Source organism: Pyricularia oryzae, chromosome 5 (genome assembly GCF_000002495.2).
Source record: "Pyricularia oryzae 70-15 chromosome 5, whole genome shotgun sequence".
Lineage (NCBI taxonomy): Eukaryota > Fungi > Ascomycota > Sordariomycetes > Magnaporthales > Pyriculariaceae > Pyricularia > Pyricularia oryzae.
The window spans coordinates 1,610,878-1,632,039 of record NC_017852.1 but is presented as its reverse complement, the minus strand read 5'-3'; the positions used below and the strand labels follow the sequence as shown (position 1 = coordinate 1,632,039).

Sequence of the window (21,162 nt, the reverse complement as noted above, 5' to 3'; positions counted from 1 at the left end):
AAGAAAATAAGTTTTTTTTTTATCCAACTCGGACCTCGAGTTTCTTCTTCGCTCCGTGTTCGCCATGGTTTTCTGCACTGATGTCGGGGCAAACACTCTCGCTACCCTTCGAGACGCAAGTGTCTGTGCTTGATCCGGCTGCCTGGTGGCCTACTACTCCGTATAGACAATCTACGACACGATGCCTACCAGTCTTTCCATGGCACCGCCATCGGCAGCAATTCCAACCTAGAAGCGTCTAGGGCATGGTTACGTCGGTCCGTTGTGTCTCTCTCTTTTTTTTTATTTTCTTTCTCAATGTAACAAAATTTACCAAAGGCGCTATTAATCTGCAAGATCCGTCGATTCTCAAACAGATCACCGCCGTCCCGGAAGAGGAAAACCAAGCCTACGGGTAGAGCGCGAGTCGACGGACTATAATTCAGGGCACATTTTCCATTCGCTGCTGGGAATCGTTGTGTTGGGCGTTGATCATAGTTCCGACCGGGCGCGCCTGGATGCAGTCTTCTATTTCAAGACTAGACAGGAAGGGATAAGGGCACGGCTTTCGAAAAAGAATCCTGACCCGAAATCCTCACGTAAACGCCATCTTTTTCGGAGTTGAGGTAGGCAGGTAAGCCATCGGGACCGCCGCTGCAGGTTATTAAAAGAAGAGGGCAAAACACTTTGTGGTGGAAAACTCTCTTTTATTGTTTCTTACTTTGGTTTGTTTCTACTAAGCCCGGCGTTAGCCCAGTCCGAGCTGTTGGGTACCTATTTGGACTGGGCCCTAGCGAGAAAGCCGTAACCAAACCTCTGGGCCAACGTGGCTGTGCTACCAAAAAAAAACAAATAGACGATCAACCAGTCTGGGCTTTGCCACGTTTTGCTTGTTTTATAGCTCGCGTTCTTTTTTCCTTGTTTTTTTTCTCTCGCTTATTTAGTTTGGTGTTTTCAAGATCTCCGCGTAAAAGCTCCATCTCCCTTCTAGTGAAGACGGTTGGCAGGGAGAGAGGGGGGGAAAGGGCGCGCCGGCGGCAGCGGCTGAGATTGCGTTGGCAAGTTCGGGCTACTCGCCGGTGCTAGCCTCAAGAGCGTTATTCTTTTTTTTTTTACTTGGTAAATAGTGTGACGAAAGGTTTGCCACACTTTGGTGTGGGAAAAAATAACGAATAGGGCACCTAACGGGCATTTCGACGTCACCGATCTCGTATACGCTTGCTCCACTTCTCACCCCCTTTTCCTCCATTCACCTTGTTCGGTTTGTTAAACAGTCCTGGCCGTTCGGTTATCTGCCAATAACAAGGCGCCGGTGGGAGAAGCTTACCGGTCGACAACCACCGTTCATCCGTTCGCTTAAACTCTAATCATCCCTTTTGTAACGAGTCAAAAAGAAAAAAGAAGGAAGAAAATAACAGAGAAGGACGATACTGACCAGTAATATGTGATAGATCTAGCTGGTTACAACCAACAACCTTCTTTTTGCACCTTGCGCCTGTCATCGACGCATGGCAGCTTGATGTGTTTCCACCCCTACCCTAGGTCCGGTCCCCTACTATACCGAGTATGTACCTCGCAGGTAATATGTCATTTCTTTCCTTCCTCCCACCCTCCCCCATTCCCACAAACCTGCTGATACGAAACGATCCAGAATAATTCAAAGTATAAAGACGCCTTGGGGGTGTACATGGTAAAATAAGGAACTTTGGTACCACGTAGAGGAAAAAAAAAGGGGTCTTTTACTCTTTAGCCTTCAATGGAGATCTATCACACGGCGAATAAATCAGGGCCTTTCTTTGGGTCCATCGAAAACTTTATTGCCCATCAAGTCATGCATCGTGACGCTTTTTGTCTGGGTTTTTTTTTTGTCTTGGTTTTTTTTTTTTTTTCTTCCTTTATTTTACTTTCCTTTTGTCAAAGAGTTCTAACATGCTATTGGGGGACATGTTTTGCAAGCGACTCTTCGACTCATCGGCCGCGCGGACCCGGTTTGTGATTCCTGACGTTCCATCACGATAAGTAGGTACCTACCTAGTTACTCCGTATTACACTGGATCAAAATGGAGGGAGGGGCTGATGGGGAGAGGGGCCTTAACGCGGGATGCGGGAAGCTGAAAAACACAGAGATTAAAAAAAAACAAGGGTCATGGTGGGTGATTTAATGTCTTATTATTCTCTACCGCAGCGGTTGGCGGTAAAGCGGGAGGAGGAAAAAAACAAAAAAAAAAAAAAAGAGGTCCTTCTCCATCCACTTTGCAATCGACCGCTATGAGCAAGGGGGGATAACCCAGCTTATGGTTTGCCTGCCGGAAACCGACAACCCGAGTCGTGGGAATCAATTAAGCTTTATCCACACGGCATAGCATGCCAGGAGGTGAACGTTGCCTTGCATGTTGTTGGCGGCAAAACACACGACACACACCCTCTTTTTTTTATTTTTTTATTTTTTTATTGTGGACCGGGGATCTTTGGGGTCTTGATGCTCCTCCCTGTCGTCCAACTCCAGTTAGCCGGTAGGCAACAGCACCACTCTGGTAGGTAGTATTTTCGGTAGAACTACGGGCGCTTGTTGTGAGCCAGGAGCAAGGGTATGGATGAGCGCGGGCGGGTGGGTTGCGCTTGTTGCAGGTTTCTGACACGAAGGTAGCCGCCCGAAAGTCTAAATGGCGAAATGGAGTGTCACCGGCGCAGAAAAACCGCAGCTGACTTGTTTTGTTGATTTTTTTTGGGAGGCAGCCTTGGCCCATCCATTTAGAGTAGGTGGGAATTGGTAGTAGGTAGTACTACATAGTATTTTTGCCTTCGTGATGCTTGAACCCTTCATCCATCCACATTCCGATATGCCCCGACCCCCCCTGCCTACGTGAAGCAGAGCGTGAGTATTCGACAAAAAAGAGACGTTTTGCACGCACAGCTTTTCTGGGCTTTGGTTTCGCGTCTTGACGAGCTACAATGCAACTTTCCTATGAATATCACAGCCTCACTCTCTAAAGCCTGTGACACCTAGTCAAACCCACTCACTCCTTGACATGGTCCGAATCGGCGACTAAGCACATCGGTGCCTCCGAAATCTATTGTTATGTTACCATGGCGATGTTGGGATGCAGAATGCGTTGCACTTTGCGTTATTTTACTGCTAGCTGTCTTTATCTCCTCCTCGGATCTCATGTTTGATACAGAACAGAAACAGCCTCACCCGGCGGCCGTTGTATAATAGACTTTACAAAGTCAAGCACTACAAAACCACCAGAAAACAAGCGGCCAGTTCGTTACCAGCCAACACAGCCCCGCGGCCCGATCTCGTCTAAAGTGGTTGTTTGTTTCTACTGCGTAAAACATCCTGTGTACAAACACCTTATTTACTGCGTGTACACCTCTTGTTATTTATTGGTTTGGCTTTTTTTATACATGGACACTTTGCAGATATATGCACAGACATCAACCGATAAATCCAAAAGAAAAGTTCAGTAACCAACTCGGCTATCTCAGGTCTCGATCACTTTTTTTTGACTTGTCTCTTTTTTATTTACTTTTCTTCCTTGTTGACATGACACGCAAGACGAATGACAAATTAGAGACAATTATACACATCCTTGTCGTCCCATGACAAAAAGACACGTCATTTATACCTTTTCACCCTGGAGTGTTCATTCATTCATCCCAGATCATTTCTCGAAGCTCCAAATCCCGAAAGGCTTTAGCTGCATAGACGAGTGATGGGTTCCCTGTACACGGGAAGCGTTTTCCAGAATCTGGTTTGGAAGCTTTTTTTTTATGAAGAGTAGGGGAGGGGAGACAAAACGCTAATCTTTTTGGCATCTTTGCTGGGTAAGGTGTCGGGGTTGAACGGAGAGTAAAATATATGTATATTGCCCTCTTATACATGTACACCCTTTATCCCGTCTCATTACTACCTTTTTTTCTTCTTCTTGTCTGCTCGCCTCCCTGCCTTGGCTAGAGTGTTTTGTGCTCGGGTATATCCTTTCCCTGAGTTTTATTTTCCTCTTGTCACCTCGCCCTCGCCCTGCAACCACACCCTCGTCTGCAACAATAAAGAAAATAAAAAAATAAAAGCTTCCAACATGTTGCAATGAATGAGACGTCAAAAATAAATTCACTCTCCACAAACCCTACTTGAGCTCATTACTTTCGCATGAGTGTGCCGCTTGGAAGAGTCTTCCCATCCGCGTGTTAGTCGGGGGGAACCACACACGCACAAGGGTTTATGTAGAGTTTAAGCACGCGTCTACTATGTATGTGTTGCCTTTTTTCCCAATTGGGAAATAATGCTTTCTCGTTACACCGGTGCACCTTTGGGACGAAGCGCGGCAAACTGGATATGGAAGGTAATTCGACCAAGGCTTTAAATTTTCTCTCGTGTAAATGGAGAGCGGTCAAGAAAAAAAACATGTCAGTGTGTTACTTTTTTTTTTTTTCTCCTCTACTACCTAAGGAGTATGTGCCTCCACTAAAGGCAATGTAATGTAATATGTACCGCGTCTCGTGGAAAACTGTCATCTCTTAAGCATGCTGGCAAATCTTAGGCCTCTAATATCGCCAAGAGATCTCTTTTTCTTTTGTCTTATTCCCCTCATCGATAGGATTGTTTCCATAGTCCAGACGCTGGTGCGCAGAAGATAACCCCAGGGGAAAATCACCAAGGGGCAAAGGGGGCGTGTGTGTTGATCCACAAGCATACCCCAAAGCCCGCATATGTTCCAACTCGTCTCTTTGTTATCTTTAGATCACTTGTGTTTGATCGTACGGACAAGATCTCGGGAATACACGTCACGGCCATCTGACTGTGCACTGTTCTTTTTTGTCTTGATGTTTTGGGCCTAAAAAAAGGCACTCTTCAATTTGCGGAGCGGCAACTTTTTTAGGGTTTTCCTCTCTTCTTTTTATTTTGGACAACTATTGCTTTTTCAGTATTCCGCATCGAGTTCTGACACGGAGAGACGTAACCTTATGTCCCACCCACACACACATATATATATATATTCACGAGAAGCCAAAAAAGAGTCTGGTTGCATTGGGATTAACGCTCGAGCTCGAGCCCCCCCAGGCCGGGGGCGCTTGTCAGATGACTCTCCTAGCTTGCAGGAGAATTCTGTTTTTCGAGGGGGGGACCTTGGGGAGGAGGAGTGAAGGGGAACCTCGGCCGATTCAGCTCTTCTTTTCTAGACGTTTTCTAGCACCGGACAGGGAGCAGGACTCGGGCTTTGCAGTCTGCGGGAAGCATAATTTTGGAGGAAAAAAAGACAAAGAAGAGACACCGCTCGATCCCGTCTATAGTTCAGGCTCTTTTTTTTCTTTCTTTGGAGGGGAAGCAGACAAGTCTGACAAAAATTTGAGATTAGGTTACCCCGGTCTGATGTTTTGTTCACGCACACACCCCCCCTCAATTAAGGTTTTCCTTTTGTAAAGAAAAGCATACCACGTAGAGTATCCAAAACAAAAAAGTAATCCTACAATAGAGTGCTACTATTCTCCACGAAGGGTGTGTAAACCTTGAGCGGGTTCAGGAGCGAACAGACGACAAGACACGATAAAGGGTAGTAGCGGTTTGCACGTCAGGCGGCACTTGGGCTGCCATGGATGAACCGCCCTCGACGATGACACGCTACACGTTGGGCTCTTGAGTCGGGGATTTTGCCGCGTCAAAGGGGTAACGGAAAAAAAAAAAAAAAAAAAAGCAATGAAGCCATTTTACACTCCCCCTCGAGGCACTTATAGTCGCATCCCATCTATACATACATACTACAGTAGCATGCAGTTTAATCAGACAACGTTACCGCCAAGGTCCGGTGATTGAACTTTGGCGGAGGAGCCTTTACTGACAGCTTGGATAAGTTCGAATGCGTCGTAACCTTTTTTTTTATTCTTCCTTTTCTCACGGAGGTTTATCTCCTCTGTACTTTGGCCCCTTTTTCTTTCTGTTCTTGTTGATCTTGATTCACGGGATGCAATCACTCGCCCGCATCGCATATACATCTCATGCGGAAATAGGCAAGTACGCTGTAACTCAGGCGGAAATCATATCCTGTCATGTCTAATTCGGAAACTTTGCTCCGCAATCGTCAAGTATGTCGTCCACCAACTTTAATTTTTGTTGTTTTGCTTCTTGTCATTCGCCTATTTATCCTATCTTACCTTTCCGCTTTGTTGTTCTTTGTCTTCCTCTTGGTGCACATCGTGACTTGGGAGGACACGCCCCCTCGTGTTTTGGTGTTTCAGCCTCCAGATATAGAAAAGTAAAAATGTAGAAATTTCGGTGACAGCTAAACAACGAAACAAGCTTCCCAGTTCAGATTGGCTTCACAAGGCTCCCCAGTTTCTCCCGATCGGAGAGGTCTGTCTCTGCAGAGCCTCGTCTCTCCAAACAAGAAAGAAAAGTGAAAGCACGCAAACAATGCAAGCATCGGCGACAACCTTGATACCCTGCAAAAGGTTGTGAGCCTCGCCTGGTAGCCTCGTCTTTTGTGATTTCTTGAGCTCAGCCGACAGCAAGGGAATGTTGTCAGTCGAAATTAAAGTAAAACAAGTCCACAAAACAGAGCTTGGACATGATCTTCGGGGTGTTTTTTTTTCTTTCTTCTTTCTTTCTTTACAACATGGTACTAGGATATGCTGAATCTAGGACATTGTTGAGGAGGCGCCTATTATGGACAAAAATGGCATTCATCTATAAACAAAACGCCAAGGGAAAGGATCCCCGAGATATTTAGGATCCCCAGAAAAAGTACTACCGTAGTACTGACAAGATAAAAGTAGAAAGAGACTCGCCTGCAGATCTCTCTTCAAGGTTTGGATCTGAAGCTGGATCTGCTAAATTGTAATGCAACCTATTTCTAGTATTAGAGTCTCTTTTTTTTTTTCCCTTCCTTTTGCAGATCCGAAGCATCCCGAGTCCAGGACCACCCCCCCATCGGCATGGAGAGTCGGGTGTCATTCAACGCGACATGCGCGCTGCACAGTAGGAATTGACGAAAACGACGTCTGACTTGTATCATTTGATGGTAACGTGACGTATTTTGTCGCTAGAAAAACCAAGGCCTTGAAAAAGTCAAGCGATCTAAGGTCAGCATAGTTTTCCTGAATCATTATAGTCGCGTATTTTGTTGATGATTGGGCGCAATGTCCCACGATCAGCACTACCTACCTGTTTGACATGCATTCATTGAAACCCTTTTGAGAGAAGTATACATACATAGTACACTTTTGTTTCTTTTTCCTTCCTTCCCTCTCTCCTCCACAATTTCAGTTTCCTACTAGAACTAGGTCTAGTCCGTTCTTGGGCACGCACAGAGCCCACGAGGAAACCCAACTGCGACGCTCAAGTCACACATCTTTCAACGCTCGCTCTTCCATGTAGTATGCATGCACGACAGACATTCCTCACTCAGGTGCATGCATACGGTAGTAACACAGACGTTTCGACAACCCGCAGCAAAAAGATTGCTAACCCCCAATCATCTCGACATTCAGAAAAAACAAGTCAAAAGATATGGCTAAGTCGCATTGTCCCTAGGCGGCATCGAACCGTCGACCTTCAGATTACCCATTCATTTGTAGAATGGTCATAGAAACTATGAGACTGACGCTCTGCCACTGAGCTATAGAGACTGATGATTGTTTGCTTGTGAGTGGTGGAGGTTGCGGGTTGCATTATGTGGGTTAACTTGGGCTAGGGCTAAGGTGCTCGAGTGGTCGATCACTTCAAGTGGAGCATCAATATGTTGAGATATGGAGGCTGACAAGACGCAGATTTGAGACTGGCCAGGGTTCAAAGGCTCGAAGAGTCGAATTGTCTCTCGGCTCAAGTGGAGCGCAGGTACTGGTTGACTGGCCCATTCTTTGCAAGAGTTCATATATAACTATCTCCACCTATACACAAAAGCACAAGAACATACATTAAATCATAATTACGTCAGAAACAAAGGTAATCCAGTATCCAGTCCTTTCACTCGGTTGCCCAGGCGACGAAGGCCGAAAAGTCATACTGAGGCCATAAAGGGTATATGTCGCAACGCGCAAAGCCCGAGACCCTTTTAGTCACCCATCGCAAAATATAGGTGATTGAAAGATATGAAAAGGCCAGACTGCCTCACTTTACGTCTAGGGAGAGTTCCATCGACTCCCCGACATGGTCGCGTGGTTCCGAGTGGACCTAAACCCCGCGAACCTGCGACATACTGCTAGGTCCGCTGAGGACCGACTTGCCGGTGCGCTTCGAACTCCTGAAGGTGAAGAAGAGGCTGGTGACGAAGCAGGCGAGCAGGAACCAGAGGAAGACGGCCGAGGCCTGGATCTCGCGGCAGCGCTTCTGGTTGTCGGCGCTGCCGAAGCCGATCCAGTCGGAGCCGAGGTCCCTGGAGTCCAGACGGCCGCCGCAGTTGGTCACGCGCAACTTGGCTGAGAGAACGACGGCGGCGATAAACGTGAAGAGAGTAGCGGCTCCATCGAGTGCAAACGACACGATGGGGACCAGGATGTTGTCGACGTAGTTAGTGACCAGACCGTAGAGGGCCGCGATCCAGGCCACGACACACGTGAACATGGTATAGTTGACGGCGGACGAGGCCGATCCGGCCGCGTTAATGTTGAGGGCGATGACATTTCCAATCAGGGCCGTGGTGAGGAGGGTCCAGAGGATCTCGAGGAGCCTGAGGACCGTTCGGACAACGTCTTCCATCATTGTGGCGGTTGATAGTCTTGGTTCGTCTCTAGTTGGGACGTCTGTCCGGGATGGCGTGTTGTTATTTTTCTGATGGATGTGGGCTGCTGGGGACTTTCAGCTTCGATCGGCCTAGCGCAACAACAGATGCGTTTGTCTGTTTGATCTTGTCAGCTGGAGCTTGTGGAGGGATGACAAAGTGTTTGCCTTAGATCGACGCAGAAGCACAAGGGGAAAGGGGGTTGCTAACCCAATTTCCTACTGTACAGCAGTGGCTCAACTCACTCTTGAAGGCGGATACGACAGTGGAATCCACAGAGTTTCACGGCTGTCGAAGCTGTGAAGTTACAGTAGATAGAGCTAGTTGGGTTTGATGGGTAGCTTGGTATGGTAGATAGGATGACGACTCGGGATGCACGTCGAGTCGAGATTGTTGCAGTGCCGACCGACCTAGAGCTAGCTAGTATTTCTTCTTGGGTTGTTTTGTTTTCTTTTTGTCGATAATGCCGAAGACGCTGATAATGCGCCGGAAATGGACCGCAAGATATTGATGTGTGGATACTTGAGAAAGGACAGGGAAGGCAGGCGGGTATGGCTGCAAGGGAGTTGCTTTCCCAAATGTTGATCTGTGCTATTTAAGTTGTTCTTGTGGGTTGGTGATTGGAGTTAACTGGGCGGTGGATGAGTGGGAGCTTGGGAAGGTATCGGTTTGGCGGCCTTAAGGGTACAATTAAGATTCGGACGCAACCCACCATGACGTTTTGCCACCACCCACTAGCGCGGATGTGAACAAACTGCACGAGCTAACTACTGCGCAGAAGCATCAGCGGATTAGAGGGATCGCACAGTAAGTAATCAGCTTGGGGTTTTAAGGGTCACAAACTGTCGATAATTCAGACGATCGTGGGTCAAGCTAAGTTAGTTGTGAAGTAAAAGCATCCGTCCGCTCCTAACATGGCCAAGATTACCTACACATTACCTCACCTTTCTCACTCTGCTGTTTGCCACTAATTTTGGGAGCATGCGCACGTCGGTATCGCACAATTGGATGGAAAGAACTGCACAGTAAACAGTCCACGGCACATCTCTTCCGCCTGCAGTCTAGGTTGACTGCACGTAATTAATTGGCTGCCAAGTACCGGGCGATGACATGACATTGCCTTCCCGTTGGGGGGTTGATGAAGTGGGATCAAATCATTTTTTTGGCGGGGCAACCACGCAGGGCGGCTGCAAGACTGGCTAGCCGCGCAACCACCATCCCCCACATTTTGACATCCAACACAATGTCGTCAAGCCACTCATTTCTCTGGTTGAGCTGCTTCATATCCCCACTCTTGCCCCCTCATCCTTTAAGGACCCTTGAGAGGAAGCCGGGATCCGACACAATTCCACCTCGCCGGTCGTAAAACTCGGCAGTCGATTGGGTATCATCATATCTCACATGTAACGCGCGTTCGTTGCCGCCCAGCTGTCAACCGCTATTTCTAGCATGATTTTCTTGCTTTCTCTCCTAACATTAGCGCCTTGTCTGAAAACTGTTCTGGGCTAAGGTGCTCATGTGGACCACAAGTCCCCAGGTTTTTTATGCTCCCCCGGCAATCATCCTTGGTCAGGGGCTCGGCATGCGGACTATACTGGCAAGGCTGACGATCAACAAGGTGCCTACCTAGCTCACACCAGTCGACGGTGGGAAGCATCGACTGTTAACGAAAATTTTGAATTGACCGCTCAAGTCGAGACACAGACGTGTCTCACAGTACTGTTTATTGTCTCGTCCTCTTCAAAACGTGGGGGTTAATTCCAAGGCGCACGTCTGCTTAAACAACAAGGACAAGAACAAGACCAGTCACCACTGCCGCTACCAGCTGACCAACAAAACCGCCTCCACCTGTTGCACGACCTAGGATCGTCGACATACCCGCGCCCTCAGCTTCGTCTTCCACCTGTCCAGTGTTGATGCGAATGCAGAGAACCTGCCGGCGGCCTGTAATGTTGGAGGTGCGATTACCATTGAGACCCCGAACCTCGAAAACGGGATTGACCGCTACGATATGCACCCTGTTGGTGACGGCATCGTAGGAGGTCATGTTGGTCCCGTTCATCGCTCCGGTCGATGCTCCAGCCATGAAGTCGCCGCTGCTGTAGTTGCTTGCCATCCCCTGCGACAAGGTGCCCTTTGATCGGTCCTGTCCCAAAACATGGGAGCATAAACCGCTAAAGACGGGCATTCCTGAGCAGCGCGTACTACTAGGCGTTGATTCCAACTCGTTGACGCACGCATCTCCCAGGAAAGGCCGGCAGTCGGTTGAACGAGCGTTCTCTTCGGTATACGAGTTGCTGATGTTGGTGACGTGATCGAAATTCGGAGCGTAGAATGTTTGGCAAAATCGCGTCAGCTTGACTATGGTCAGATTTTGTCTCTCGCGTAATATCTTCTTTCCCACGAGTTGGTCGGCCATCTGGCCACCTCCGGGCCAGCTCAAGTCAAATGTGATGGCTGTAGCATGAGGGTCGTCGACGGGTTGTCTTTGCCTACGTGGGTTAGGATATCGAAAGTGAGTTGCGTTCATCCCTAAGCACCACGGCCACGCAGATGCGTCGAGAAATCAGCAGGGCACAAGACGTGTTTTCTTCCCAGGTTTGTCGCAGACGATGGATGGGTCGGGTTTTGAGCTTGAATATACTAACGAAACGTCCATTCCGGTAAGGAATCCCACTGCGATGACTTGAAGTTGATTGAACGTGTGCCATTGGGATGCTGTCTTCCGTAATTGTAAAGGGAAGTCGACTCATTGTCGCCCATAGAAACTCTTCCTATAGCCCAAGGAAATTCTGGGGTTGTTTGGCCTACTGCACCGGCCGAGATGGCCAACAGCAGCACGCATATTAACATGTCGCTTATGTGCTAATTGTTCTCTGCTAACAGTAGATAATGGATTTTGCCTGCTCTGTTAGTGAATCGCAAGAGTATCGGATGAGCCCGTTCGGGATTTGACATGCAAGTAAATGTTTTCTATCCAAAGAGATTTTTTATGACGACTCGAAGAAACAGACTGCCTGAGTTATATACATATTCGCGATGCGATGCAAACAAGAGCTCCTATATCAGAAAACAGATTTACTGATGGTAGGTCCTGAGCCGCTCATATGACGTTTCCCCCCTTATGCGGATTGGTGGTACAGCAATGATGAAGCCAAGCTTGCTGTGCCGTTTGCACTCGGATTTGATTTGTATGTAACCGACGGACCGATGGTAGTACTTACCAACTTAAAGTTCCTTTTGGTTATTTGCTCTCTGCAAATATTTTCTCCATTGGTCAAGGTGTATATACCTATTTACGGTACCAGTGACCTGGAGGAAAAATCCCCGATCGGCAAACAATAGCTTATTTCATTCGTCGGTGGGTCGTTGAAGGATCGCAAGTTGCAACAACACGAGGGCCTGAATGCCGCGCAGGCACCTTGGCGCCGGTAAAACGGCACGAAGAGCTGTTTACATCGCAAGAGTTGTAAATTTTATCTTTCAACGTGCCTACATCTGGAATCTGGGTGTGTTGCCCCGCCACGCCTGCCCCATTGAAAACTGTAAGTAGTGCCAAAAGAACATAAACACCATTCATTGGCTTTTTTACATGCACGTCTATACCCGTACAAACAAGCGACCCAGACTATGCATGGCCTGTACGGGCAAACCAATGTGAGATGACGTAGCAGCATCGCTGGCAACGACCCTACCTCGATGCAATTCTCTTTCTTACGGTGACTTGGGCGGCCACCTGCCATCGTGGACGCGCTTTGACTGATCTTCGATGGCTAATTTGATAAAATATGTGAACAGACAGGGTTCAGTAGAAGCTGTACTGTAGGCCATGTGAGTGACTGTAACCATGGTATGTGGCGGTGTCAAAGGGCACAGTACCACTTGCTTCGCGTCGAGTAGGATCTCGCGACGTCATTTTATGGCGCGATAGCGGCGAACAGCTACCAATTGAATGCATGAATAAGACATGGAACTTCCTTTGAGTGTGAAAAGCGCCCTGACTTTGTCCGAGAGCTGCCAGCTCCATGGCTAGGGCAAGTGAAAGCGACCCAGGCTGTGCAAACACAAAAACGCGAAATGATAATTTAAGTGACTTGCGAATGGATACGCATCGCTAGCAATGGTACTTGTAGATCGCTAATACAAGCCAAGAAGCCAAGGTCTGATTCCACTCAGAGAGCAACTTTGGACTTCATCCTACTTCGCAGCGAGACCTGAATCGACAGATCACGGCCAGTCTAGCAAACCAAAATACGCGTGTGATCCAAACCAGTTGCTATCTTGAGGGACTGGTATCATTGGTAGCATGATCGAGACACTACTCGACGCATTTAAGGAGCATTTCTGTTGTACCCTTTACATGGAGCTCCCTGCAGTTGGGCTGTTTACGGGGCCAGACTGGGATATGAACTTCGTATATAGAGTAGGTCTATGCAACAGATTGCGGCCATAGCCAGAACTCAGACTGCTTGTATTTCGGCCAAGCAAAATCTATATCTGTAGCTTATCGTTACGCGTCTACCACTTGCCACATCGAGGCTCAGATGCTTAAATTGAAAAGCTCACCCGATACGAGACAGATATAACAATGAAGCGCATGCAATTGTCGTATCAAGACCCCAAACCGTCTCCCCTAACCAGTCTTTCCTGACGGGTATAAAAGTCGGCCTTTGACCCATGACCGCGCTTCCGGCCTGGAAGTGAGTGGCAAGAAGCAGCATCAGTTGAAATGCCGCGCATAAATGTATTCGTCGCTATACTCGAGGAGTTTGTGTACTGTCGGCCTATGAATAGCCCCAAATAGAGTGTTCTAGTTTCCGAGCCGATCAAAATAGATGTGGCAACGAAGAGCCGATGGGATCATTTGCTGTGCCTGAACGCGAATTCAAATAACAGCTCGTATTTTACAGGTGAACGGCGGGTATCGTGCAATTCGGATATGTATAAGACGATGATGACTTCTGCTCATAATGTTGCTGCGGCTTCGATGACACCGGCAGCCACAAAGGCCTTCTTGTTCGTCCATCTGATTTCAACATTGTGCATCCATTCCATGTATCGCGCCCAGCCTATGTTGAAGAAAATTTTCGTTAGTGCGGCTCACAAAAAAGGGGGTTCGGCTATCGTGCCGTAAAAAGCCAAGTTAACATACTCCAAAATGCAAACTTGCGCCCCATGTATTTGCCAGTAAACGGTATTATGACCATTGTCAGCATCAGCTGCAACTGCTCAAGACTTTCCTCCCATTCTCTCTGCGCCTCCGAGTCGGGCTCGGAGTCTAGTAGGCTGGTCGAGATGGATGGAAGCGAGTCCAGGTCATCGTGATCATCGGAGGGGGCCGCGTGCTCGGGGAGGATGTATGATCCCGTCGGCGCCGACATGGCTGCAGTCTATCGGCGTTTGGACCGACCGACAATTTCTTGAGTGAAAGATGGAATGGAAATCAGACACCTATGCTGGCAGGTCCCTTGGTGACGTTTGCCGCACGGTGGTAATCAAGTCGGAGGGCTACCGGAGCTCTGGAAGTTGATTCTAACTTGGGCGGAGAGCTTCTTTCACCATGTAACCCCGGACACTAAAAACAGACGTCACTGCAAAGACCACCTGCAACCAAATTCCAATTGGAGTAGCCTACCAAGCTTGCAGGCCTAGCTCTAGTGGTACGGTACTTCTGTAGATATGTCATGTGACCTCGCAGCTGATCAATGGTTTCTCGAGTCCCCACCCTCCACAGGCTTGGCAATCAATTGAGTCATCCATCGGGTCTGACGGCTGAGGAGAGCGCAGGCAATGTAGTCATCTATCGCGCAAAGCAACTTTTCACTACTATCCGCCCGTGTTCTATCAAGACTTGACACTGGATACAAGAGAAAAAGCGCCCATCCCTGGTAATTCAACACCCTATACCCTTAGGTTAGCTGTGGGCTTGTCGATCCAATCCAAGAATTGTTACCAGCACACAAGTCATACGACAAGCACGGCCATTCGGAACCAAGCAACTTTGTGAAGAGGATATCGAATTTGGCTTGTTTTCTGCAGATACTCTAGCCCAGAAAAAATCGCACCACTCATCTAAGCCGAGAAATTGACCTGGGTACCATACCAAAAGCATCGAGTCGCTTAGGAGTGCGACCACAATCATGGATTCTGAGGTGAGTCAATTCTCTTCAGTCTTGTCTGCAATGGGTGTGGCGTCGTCTGTCATGTCTCTGCTTCGTGCAAGCTTGCCGGCTACCATACTTTGGCCGGCAAGCCTGTCCTAGCCCTTCCCGTCCCCTCCACCGAAAACAGTCCAGCCATTCACTGGTCGACAAATCTGCCCCTCCCGAATTTTCCCTGCAGCAAAGCAATCCCCAGTTTCCACGCACACAACCACCCCACCACTTTTTTCAGTTGGTTCGGTGACTGGAGGGAAGCAGTCAAGCAACCTCATTTATTACTCATTTTCCTCACTACTACTGTTGCGCCACTCTTTGAACTGGTAGCCCATTGGAAGTCGAGCTCAAAGAAATTTCTCCTTGCTCAGCCCGCACCCAAAGGTCGTCTTTCCTGTAGTCCAGATAACCCTACCCCAGTCGGAATCCATCGTATTGTACTCCCAACAAACAAAGCTATCTTGGATACCAAAAAAACCAAAAAAAAAACCCATGCAAGCTTGAAACAAGTCGCTAACCAAAGCAATCTCCATTGCAATTAGCCCTCACAGCTTCCTGATAGGAAGGCGCGGAAGTCTGTTGCCTTTACAGAAGAGAAACTGGTCGTCGACGCCGACGGCAAGGTCACTACGATGTCGACCCCAAATGAGGAGAAGGACACGGCCCAATCCCACACGCCTCGTACGCCGCCACTCTCCGCCGCACTTGGTGCATTTACTGATGCATCTTCAGCTCCTGCCGATGTGACCCTGGACGGGGCCGCTCCCGATGACGATGGACTTGACTTGACCCTGAAGAAGAAGAAGAAGAAGCCCAAGAAGGTGGAGGATGGCGAGGAAGCCGCCGGCGACGAGAATGCTGAGGACGGCGGGCTGGACCTGACGCTCAAGAAGAAAAAGAAGAAGAAGCCCATCGATGACGATGAGTTCGCAAAGAAGCTCAAGGCCATGGAGCTTAACGACAAGGAGGCCGAGGAGGGCGATGCCGAACCTGAGGAGCCAGAGGTGGAGGAAGGTGACATGGATGAGGGAACCGGCATCTGGGCTCACGATGCGACAGAGAGCATCCCATACAAGATGCTCCTCGGAAGGTTCTACAAGCTCCTCGAAGAGAAGAACCCCGACCATGCAACCAGCGGAACCCGGTCATACAAGATCCCGCCCCCGCAATGCGCACGTGAAGGCAACAAGAAGACCATTTTCATCAACCTGGCCGATATTTGCAAGCGCATGAAGCGTACAGAGGAACACGTTACGCAGTATCTGTTTGCTGAGTTGGGAACGTCGGGTTCGACTGACGGTAGCCGTCGCCTGGTTATCAAGGGTCGTTTCCAGCAGAAGCAACTGGAGAACGTGTTGCGCAAGTACATTAGTAGGTGGATCCCAGCTGGCGTTTGCTCAGGGACCGCGATGGTTTTCTTGGTACTCAATCGTTACTGACGTTGATTTTGCTAGTCGAATATGTTACCTGCAAGACTTGCAGGTCGCCCAACACAGAGCTCAACAAGGGAGAGAACCGCCTGTTAGTACACAAGCAATCGACCTTGACGGAATGTGCCAAACGCCCATACGCTGACCATTTGTTTCCAACAATAACAGGTACTTTATTACTTGCAACTCTTGCGGCTCGCGTCGGTCGGTTACTGCCATCAAGACTGGTTTCTCTGCCCAGATTGGCAAGAGGAAAAAGATGCTCAAGGGCTAGAGTGGTTGTTAAAGCATGGGAGGATATGGTTCGAATTTGGTTCGGTCTGTATTCTATTAGTCTTGGTCAACAAGCATGTTCTTGACACTTGGCTCGCCAACACTGATATCTGGCGACACGTGCTTTCCTTATCAGGATTTCAATGCCTGCAGTATCCGCCTACAGTTTTAGATCCTATCTGACGGTCGATCATATCAGAATTCGATCCACGATGGGTATTCTTTATTATGGATGCCAGTGTCGGGACCAGAGAACTGTCGAAGCCAGAGAAATCAGCTTTTGCACCCCGTTTCCAGTTCCAGTTTTGAGTTTTTAGATCGGCTCATCAAACTTTGAGATTCATCTGAAATTCAAATAACCTCGGCGATCAAAGTTACAAGTCTGCGTGAGAAGAGTCACGCAATTAGCTAGAGCAGGAGCAGCAACGAATTCCAGCCGAGGAGCTTTTCGTCATGGCAGTCCGATTTGGGCGGTAGACAAAGTAGGTACGAGATAGGTTACCGGGCTGAGCCCTAGTGGGCTTTGCATAGTAGGGTATTAACAATCATCCGTTGTCCAGGAGAGTAATTCTCACCCGCCAACACATTTGCTGAGTGTCGGATCTGGAGATCCATCGCCTGCTCTACGTACAAAACAGCTCGGTGTCTTTTGAGAGACTAGGCCTGCTAACTCATTACTTCACAAGCCCACCAAATCCGATCCGCGTAATAATATAGGACAAGAATGAGTCCGGCGGAAATAAAATCAAGAGCACCAGCAGTCATAGGCCCTAGAAAATCCGAATCTGATGAGAACGGCAAGGAAGAGCAGCGATGGACGTCGGGATTGCCAAGCACGAAGCCGACAATCAGTCCATGGCTGCTGGAGCCCTCTAGCAAATTGTTGGGCTTCACGAGCACAAAAGAGCTGCCCAAACATGCCGATATTGTTGTTGTCGGCAGTGGCATCACTGGCGCCTTTGCGGCGCATTTTCTAAAGGAGGGATGGGCCAAGGATCTCAGCGTGGTCATGCTGGATGCTAGGGAGGCATGCTGGGGATCTTCTGGGCAGGTGAGTCTTCTCCAGCCGATGGGTAACTTGGATGCATGCTCCTCGTCGATGCGATACACCATTGCGAAAAAAAAAGAAAAAAAAATAGACAGGAAGGCCAGACCTCATGTTGACGCCATCAACCGCACCGTAGAACATTGGAGCGGTGGAAATGCTCCTCTTTCAAAACTCGTGGGACGTGTCGGCCATGACGCTGGAGAGCGTACAGTTGCTGCGGGATTTTGTCAGGGACAACGACATCCCCTGCGAATGGCAAGACTGTCTCGGCGTGTTCGCGGTCCCCCAGCCGATGATAGGCTTCGGCATAGCCAGCGTGGCTGACATGAAAGCCGCCATGCCCGAGTCGATGGGAAAGGTGCTCGATTCGGTAGCCTGGGGCCCTTCCGCCTCTTCTTCTTCCTCTCGCACCCGTGACGATGGAGAACCAGTGACGGCCGGCGACGGCGGGTGGGATGTCGACAAGATCAGGGCCACCCTCGCCGGCCTCGGGGTGCACGACGCCGACGGTGTGGTGCTGCAGGCCAACTCGGCCACGGTCCACCCGTACAGGCTCGTCGCGTGGATCCTCGAGCGCCTGCTCGAGCGGCACGGGGCCGACGGCTTCGCCCTGCACACCCACACGCCCGTGACGAGGCTGTCGCGGCGCGGCGGTGGTGCTCCCGCCGCCGCCGGCGGATATGGCGGGGGGAACTGGACGCTCGCCACGCCGCGCGGCGACGTGTCGGCCGAGAGGGTTCTCCTGGCCACCAACGGGTACACGAGCGCTCTGCTCCCCGAGTTTGAGGAGCTGATCGTTCCGGTGCGGTGCCAGGCGGCGGCCGCTCCCGCAACCAGCTCTCCGGAGAAGCCGCCGTTGGATCTGGAGAGCAGGATGTACACGTTTCTCTGCGGGGACGGCAAGCGCGAGGAGCGCCTGCTGCAGACGGGCGGAGCCGGAGGCCAGCTCATCGTCGCCGGCGGGAAGCACGTCGCGGCCGACTTTGGGGTCGGGGTCTGGCGCGACGACGTCACGGAGCCCAGGGTCGAGCGGTACCTGGAGGGTATGTTGGAGGGGTTTCTGGGCGGTGAGGAAAGAAACGGGGGAGACGGGCGCGCGGAGACGTTCGAGGTCAGGCACTGGGCGGGGATAGAGGGGTGAGTATTGCTCTTGCGCCTCTACGAAATACATTCTTCCCTGATGCAAAACCACGGAAGAGGGACGAGATTGACGATCTAAGCTAACATTGCACCCTCCACAACAGCTACGCTCGAGACTACAACCCCTGGGTCGGCGCGGTGCCCGAGGCGCGAGGCGGTGGACCGGGCCTCTTTCTGTGCGCGGGCTACGCGCTCAACGGCCTCTCCATGGCGCCCATGTGCGCCAAGCGCGTCGTGCAGGAGATGGCGACGACTCCGACTCGGACCACGACCGCCGGCTCCGACCGGGACCACGTCGACGTCGACAGGAACGACGAGCCTCTTGGGGCACGGGATGCGGCGCGGGATAAGATCGACCTCTTCCCCTCCAAGCTCATGTCGACGGCCGAGCGGATCGAGATCGCGATGGAGGACTGGCCCGACGTGCAGACCATGGAGGAGGAAGGGGTGGAGACGTACATCAAGGCGGGCGTGGGGCAGATGATCAAGGGCAGGAACCCTGTGCCGACGGATTCGAAACTCCCCAGCGGCTCGAGGAGGTTTGAGGCGGGTGCGATGGGGAGGAAGTGGTGACCATCGACTTTTTTTTCACATTTCTTTCGGATTTTCTTTTGCTTGGTGTGGAAGCTAGAGTCTCTTCTCAAGATTGCAAAGGCTACTGCCGTTGAAAGAACTAACTTTACGGATACTGTTGAGGATGTTTGCACATGCTAAAAACGGCCATCATCACAGCCCCTTTTCCAACACAACATGGAACATTTTGGAACAATTCTGGGCAAAAGGCAAGGTCTTTGTAGTACCGATGCTAGAAACACCCCTCACCCACCAAAATGAATGTCCATTTACAGTCAAAGACAATTGAGGGAATATTGTCAATGGTAGAACATATGTACGTGGGTTACATCATCACGACTCATCATACACGTCATTGTGATTGCGTCCGTTTCCCCAATTCCCTTGTGTTGAACAAAGACTGCCTGCCCACCAAGTTTCAACATGCGCAGACTCCAAAATAACAGCCTAGGCAAGCAAGTATTTACACTAGGCACTCGGTTGCAAATCAGCACAAAATGTCTCCCACAAACCAAATCACATTGAACCCTGCCCGACGAGAGGACCTCCTCCGCGGCGGGGCAAAGAAGCAGCAGCAGCAGCAGCAACAAGAAAAAGCAGCAAAACTCCCCCTCGGCAAACAGCACACGCACCCGCGAGGGAGTTCGACCGGCGACGAGGACGGGAGCGTCTCGTTCGTGGGCACGGCGACCACGATCCTCGAGTGGCAGGGCGTGCGCATCCTCACGGACCCCAACTTTCTGCACGCCGGCGACCACGTCCACCTGGGGCCGGGGGTGAGCGCGCGGCGGAGGACGGACCCGGCGGTCGAGCTCGAGGCGCTGCCGCCGCTCGACGCGATCCTGCTCTCGCACTACCACGAGGACCACTTTGACCGGCTGGTCGAGGACTCGCTGAACCGCGACTTTACCATCGTCACGACGCCGCACGCAAGATCGTGCCTGGCTGCCGGGGGCGCCGAGGACGAGCCGTTCCGCCGGGTCTGGGGGCTGGATTTGTTCCAGGACCTGCTGCTCGACATTGACGACGCGTCGTCGTCTGCCGCGGGGGAAAGGCACAGGCGGCCTGCGATCAAGGTCACGGGGATGCCGGGCAGGCACGTCCCGCCGGGTGTGCTGTCGGCTGCCAACGAGGTGCTGCAGGCCGTGCCGCCGACCAACGGCTGGATGCTGGAGCTGGGCTACCGGCCCTCCGCGGGGGACGGCGACGAGGGGGCGATGGAGACGGGCTACCGCATCTACATCTCGGGCGACACGCTCATGGTGGACGATCTCAAGAAAATCCCAGAGTGGCTCGGCGACAAGCGCATAGACCTGATGCTGGTTCACCTGGGGGGCACCACGATCCCCGGCCCGTCGTTGCCGTTGTTGATGGTCACGATGGATGCGGAGCAGGGGCTGCAGCTGATGCGGCTGCTCGACCCGGAAATCACCATACCCATCCACTATGACGATTATGATGTGTTTTTGTCGCCGCTAGAGGATTTTAAAAAGGAGGTTGACGGGCAGGGGAAGAGGGATAGGGTGGTGTATTTGGACCGGGGCGAGCATTACCGATTCAAGGTTAGGGGCTGAGTGGTGATATTTGGCTAATGATTGTACCTTGAGGTTTATTTTGCGTAGTAAATCCCATGTACGAAATGTTTTTTTCTCGGAGAACATGGCCCCAGGGATCACAATAAAAGTGCAGATGTCTCTCCGGGCGGTCAATCATTGGAACTTCGAGCTTTGATGTCTCGCTGCGTCTCCCCAGGACTACGGCTTTACTCGGGTTGACAGTGCCGCAAAAGGGTTATGTGTGAGGACAAGAGCATTACCGCAGCATAGTTGCTCGACAGTTCGACAAAA

General features: G+C 50.5%; 6 protein-coding genes and 1 non-coding gene across 8 annotated transcripts; 3 read left to right on the top strand and 4 right to left on the bottom strand.

Moving 5' to 3' along the window:
• Nucleotides 1–7,501: 7,501 nt before the first annotated feature.
• MGG_20234 lies at nucleotides 7,502–7,605 on the bottom strand. Its single transcript has one exon. It is a non-coding gene; the product is annotated as a tRNA-Met (tRNA).
• Nucleotides 7,606–7,732: 127 nt separating this feature from the next.
• Nucleotides 7,733–9,729, bottom strand: MGG_00786. Of its 2 annotated transcripts, none has more exons than XM_003718156.1 (2): nucleotides 8,907–9,729; nucleotides 7,733–8,813 (listed from the first exon to the last, which is right to left on the bottom strand). In XM_003718156.1, exon 2 carries the CDS (start codon nucleotides 8,675–8,677, stop codon nucleotides 8,150–8,152), a length of 528 nt encoding a protein of 175 aa, XP_003718204.1. In that variant the 5' UTR covers nucleotides 8,678–8,813; nucleotides 8,907–9,729; the 3' UTR covers nucleotides 7,733–8,149. The 2 variants fall into 2 exon arrangements, with proteins under 2 accessions (XP_003718204.1, XP_003718203.1); XM_003718155.1 differs by having other exon boundaries at nucleotides 8,942–9,729.
• A 589-nt stretch (nucleotides 9,730–10,318) lies between these two features.
• On the bottom strand, nucleotides 10,319–11,791 carry MGG_00787 (uncharacterized protein). The gene is made up of 2 exons (XM_003718154.1): nucleotides 11,345–11,791; nucleotides 10,319–11,228 (listed from the first exon to the last, which is right to left on the bottom strand). The coding sequence occupies exons 1-2, from the start codon at nucleotides 11,547–11,549 to the stop codon at nucleotides 10,474–10,476; spliced, it is 960 nt and encodes a 319-aa protein (XP_003718202.1). The 5' UTR covers nucleotides 11,550–11,791; the 3' UTR covers nucleotides 10,319–10,473.
• A 1,180-nt stretch (nucleotides 11,792–12,971) lies between these two features.
• On the bottom strand, nucleotides 12,972–14,292 carry MGG_00788 (uncharacterized protein). The gene is made up of 2 exons (XM_003718153.1): nucleotides 13,849–14,292; nucleotides 12,972–13,765 (listed from the first exon to the last, which is right to left on the bottom strand). Exons 1-2 carry the CDS (start codon nucleotides 14,075–14,077, stop codon nucleotides 13,662–13,664), a joined length of 333 nt encoding a protein of 110 aa, XP_003718201.1. The 5' UTR covers nucleotides 14,078–14,292; the 3' UTR covers nucleotides 12,972–13,661.
• A 544-nt stretch (nucleotides 14,293–14,836) lies between these two features.
• MGG_00789 (eukaryotic translation initiation factor 2 beta subunit) lies at nucleotides 14,837–16,555 on the top strand (the record flags this gene model as incomplete). The annotated part of the gene is made up of 5 exons (XM_003718152.1): nucleotides 14,837–14,848; nucleotides 15,394–15,532; nucleotides 15,584–16,222; nucleotides 16,306–16,372; nucleotides 16,450–16,555. 5 exons carry the CDS (start codon nucleotides 14,837–14,839, stop codon nucleotides 16,553–16,555), a joined length of 963 nt encoding a protein of 320 aa, XP_003718200.1.
• Nucleotides 16,556–17,756: 1,201 nt separating this feature from the next.
• MGG_00790 (uncharacterized protein) lies at nucleotides 17,757–19,315 on the top strand (the record flags this gene model as incomplete). The annotated part of the gene is made up of 2 exons (XM_003718151.1): nucleotides 17,757–18,739; nucleotides 18,847–19,315. 2 exons carry the CDS (start codon nucleotides 17,757–17,759, stop codon nucleotides 19,313–19,315), a joined length of 1,452 nt encoding a protein of 483 aa, XP_003718199.1.
• A 497-nt stretch (nucleotides 19,316–19,812) lies between these two features.
• Nucleotides 19,813–20,889, top strand: MGG_00791 (Lactamase_B domain-containing protein; the record flags this gene model as incomplete). The annotated part of the gene is made up of 1 exon (XM_003718150.1): nucleotides 19,813–20,889. One exon carries the CDS (start codon nucleotides 19,813–19,815, stop codon nucleotides 20,887–20,889), a length of 1,077 nt encoding a protein of 358 aa, XP_003718198.1.
• Nucleotides 20,890–21,162: the final 273 nt, after the last annotated feature.

Coding starts and splice junctions, on each gene's coding strand:
- MGG_00786 (XM_003718156.1), bottom strand. CDS start 8,677: ATGATGGAAGACGTTGTCCGAACGGTCCTCAGGCTCCTCGAGATCCTC.
- MGG_00787 (XM_003718154.1), bottom strand. CDS start 11,549: ATGTTAATATGCGTGCTGCTGTTGGCCATCTCGGCCGGTGCAGTAGGC. Junction 11,229..11,344: donor CTTACCGGAATGGACGTTTC/GTTAGTATATTC, acceptor CGTGGTGCTTAG/GGATGAACGCAACTCACTTT.
- MGG_00788 (XM_003718153.1), bottom strand. CDS start 14,077: ATGTCGGCGCCGACGGGATCATACATCCTCCCCGAGCACGCGGCCCCC. Junction 13,766..13,848: donor GCGCAAGTTTGCATTTTGGA/GTATGTTAACTT, acceptor TCTTCAACATAG/GCTGGGCGCGATACATGGAA.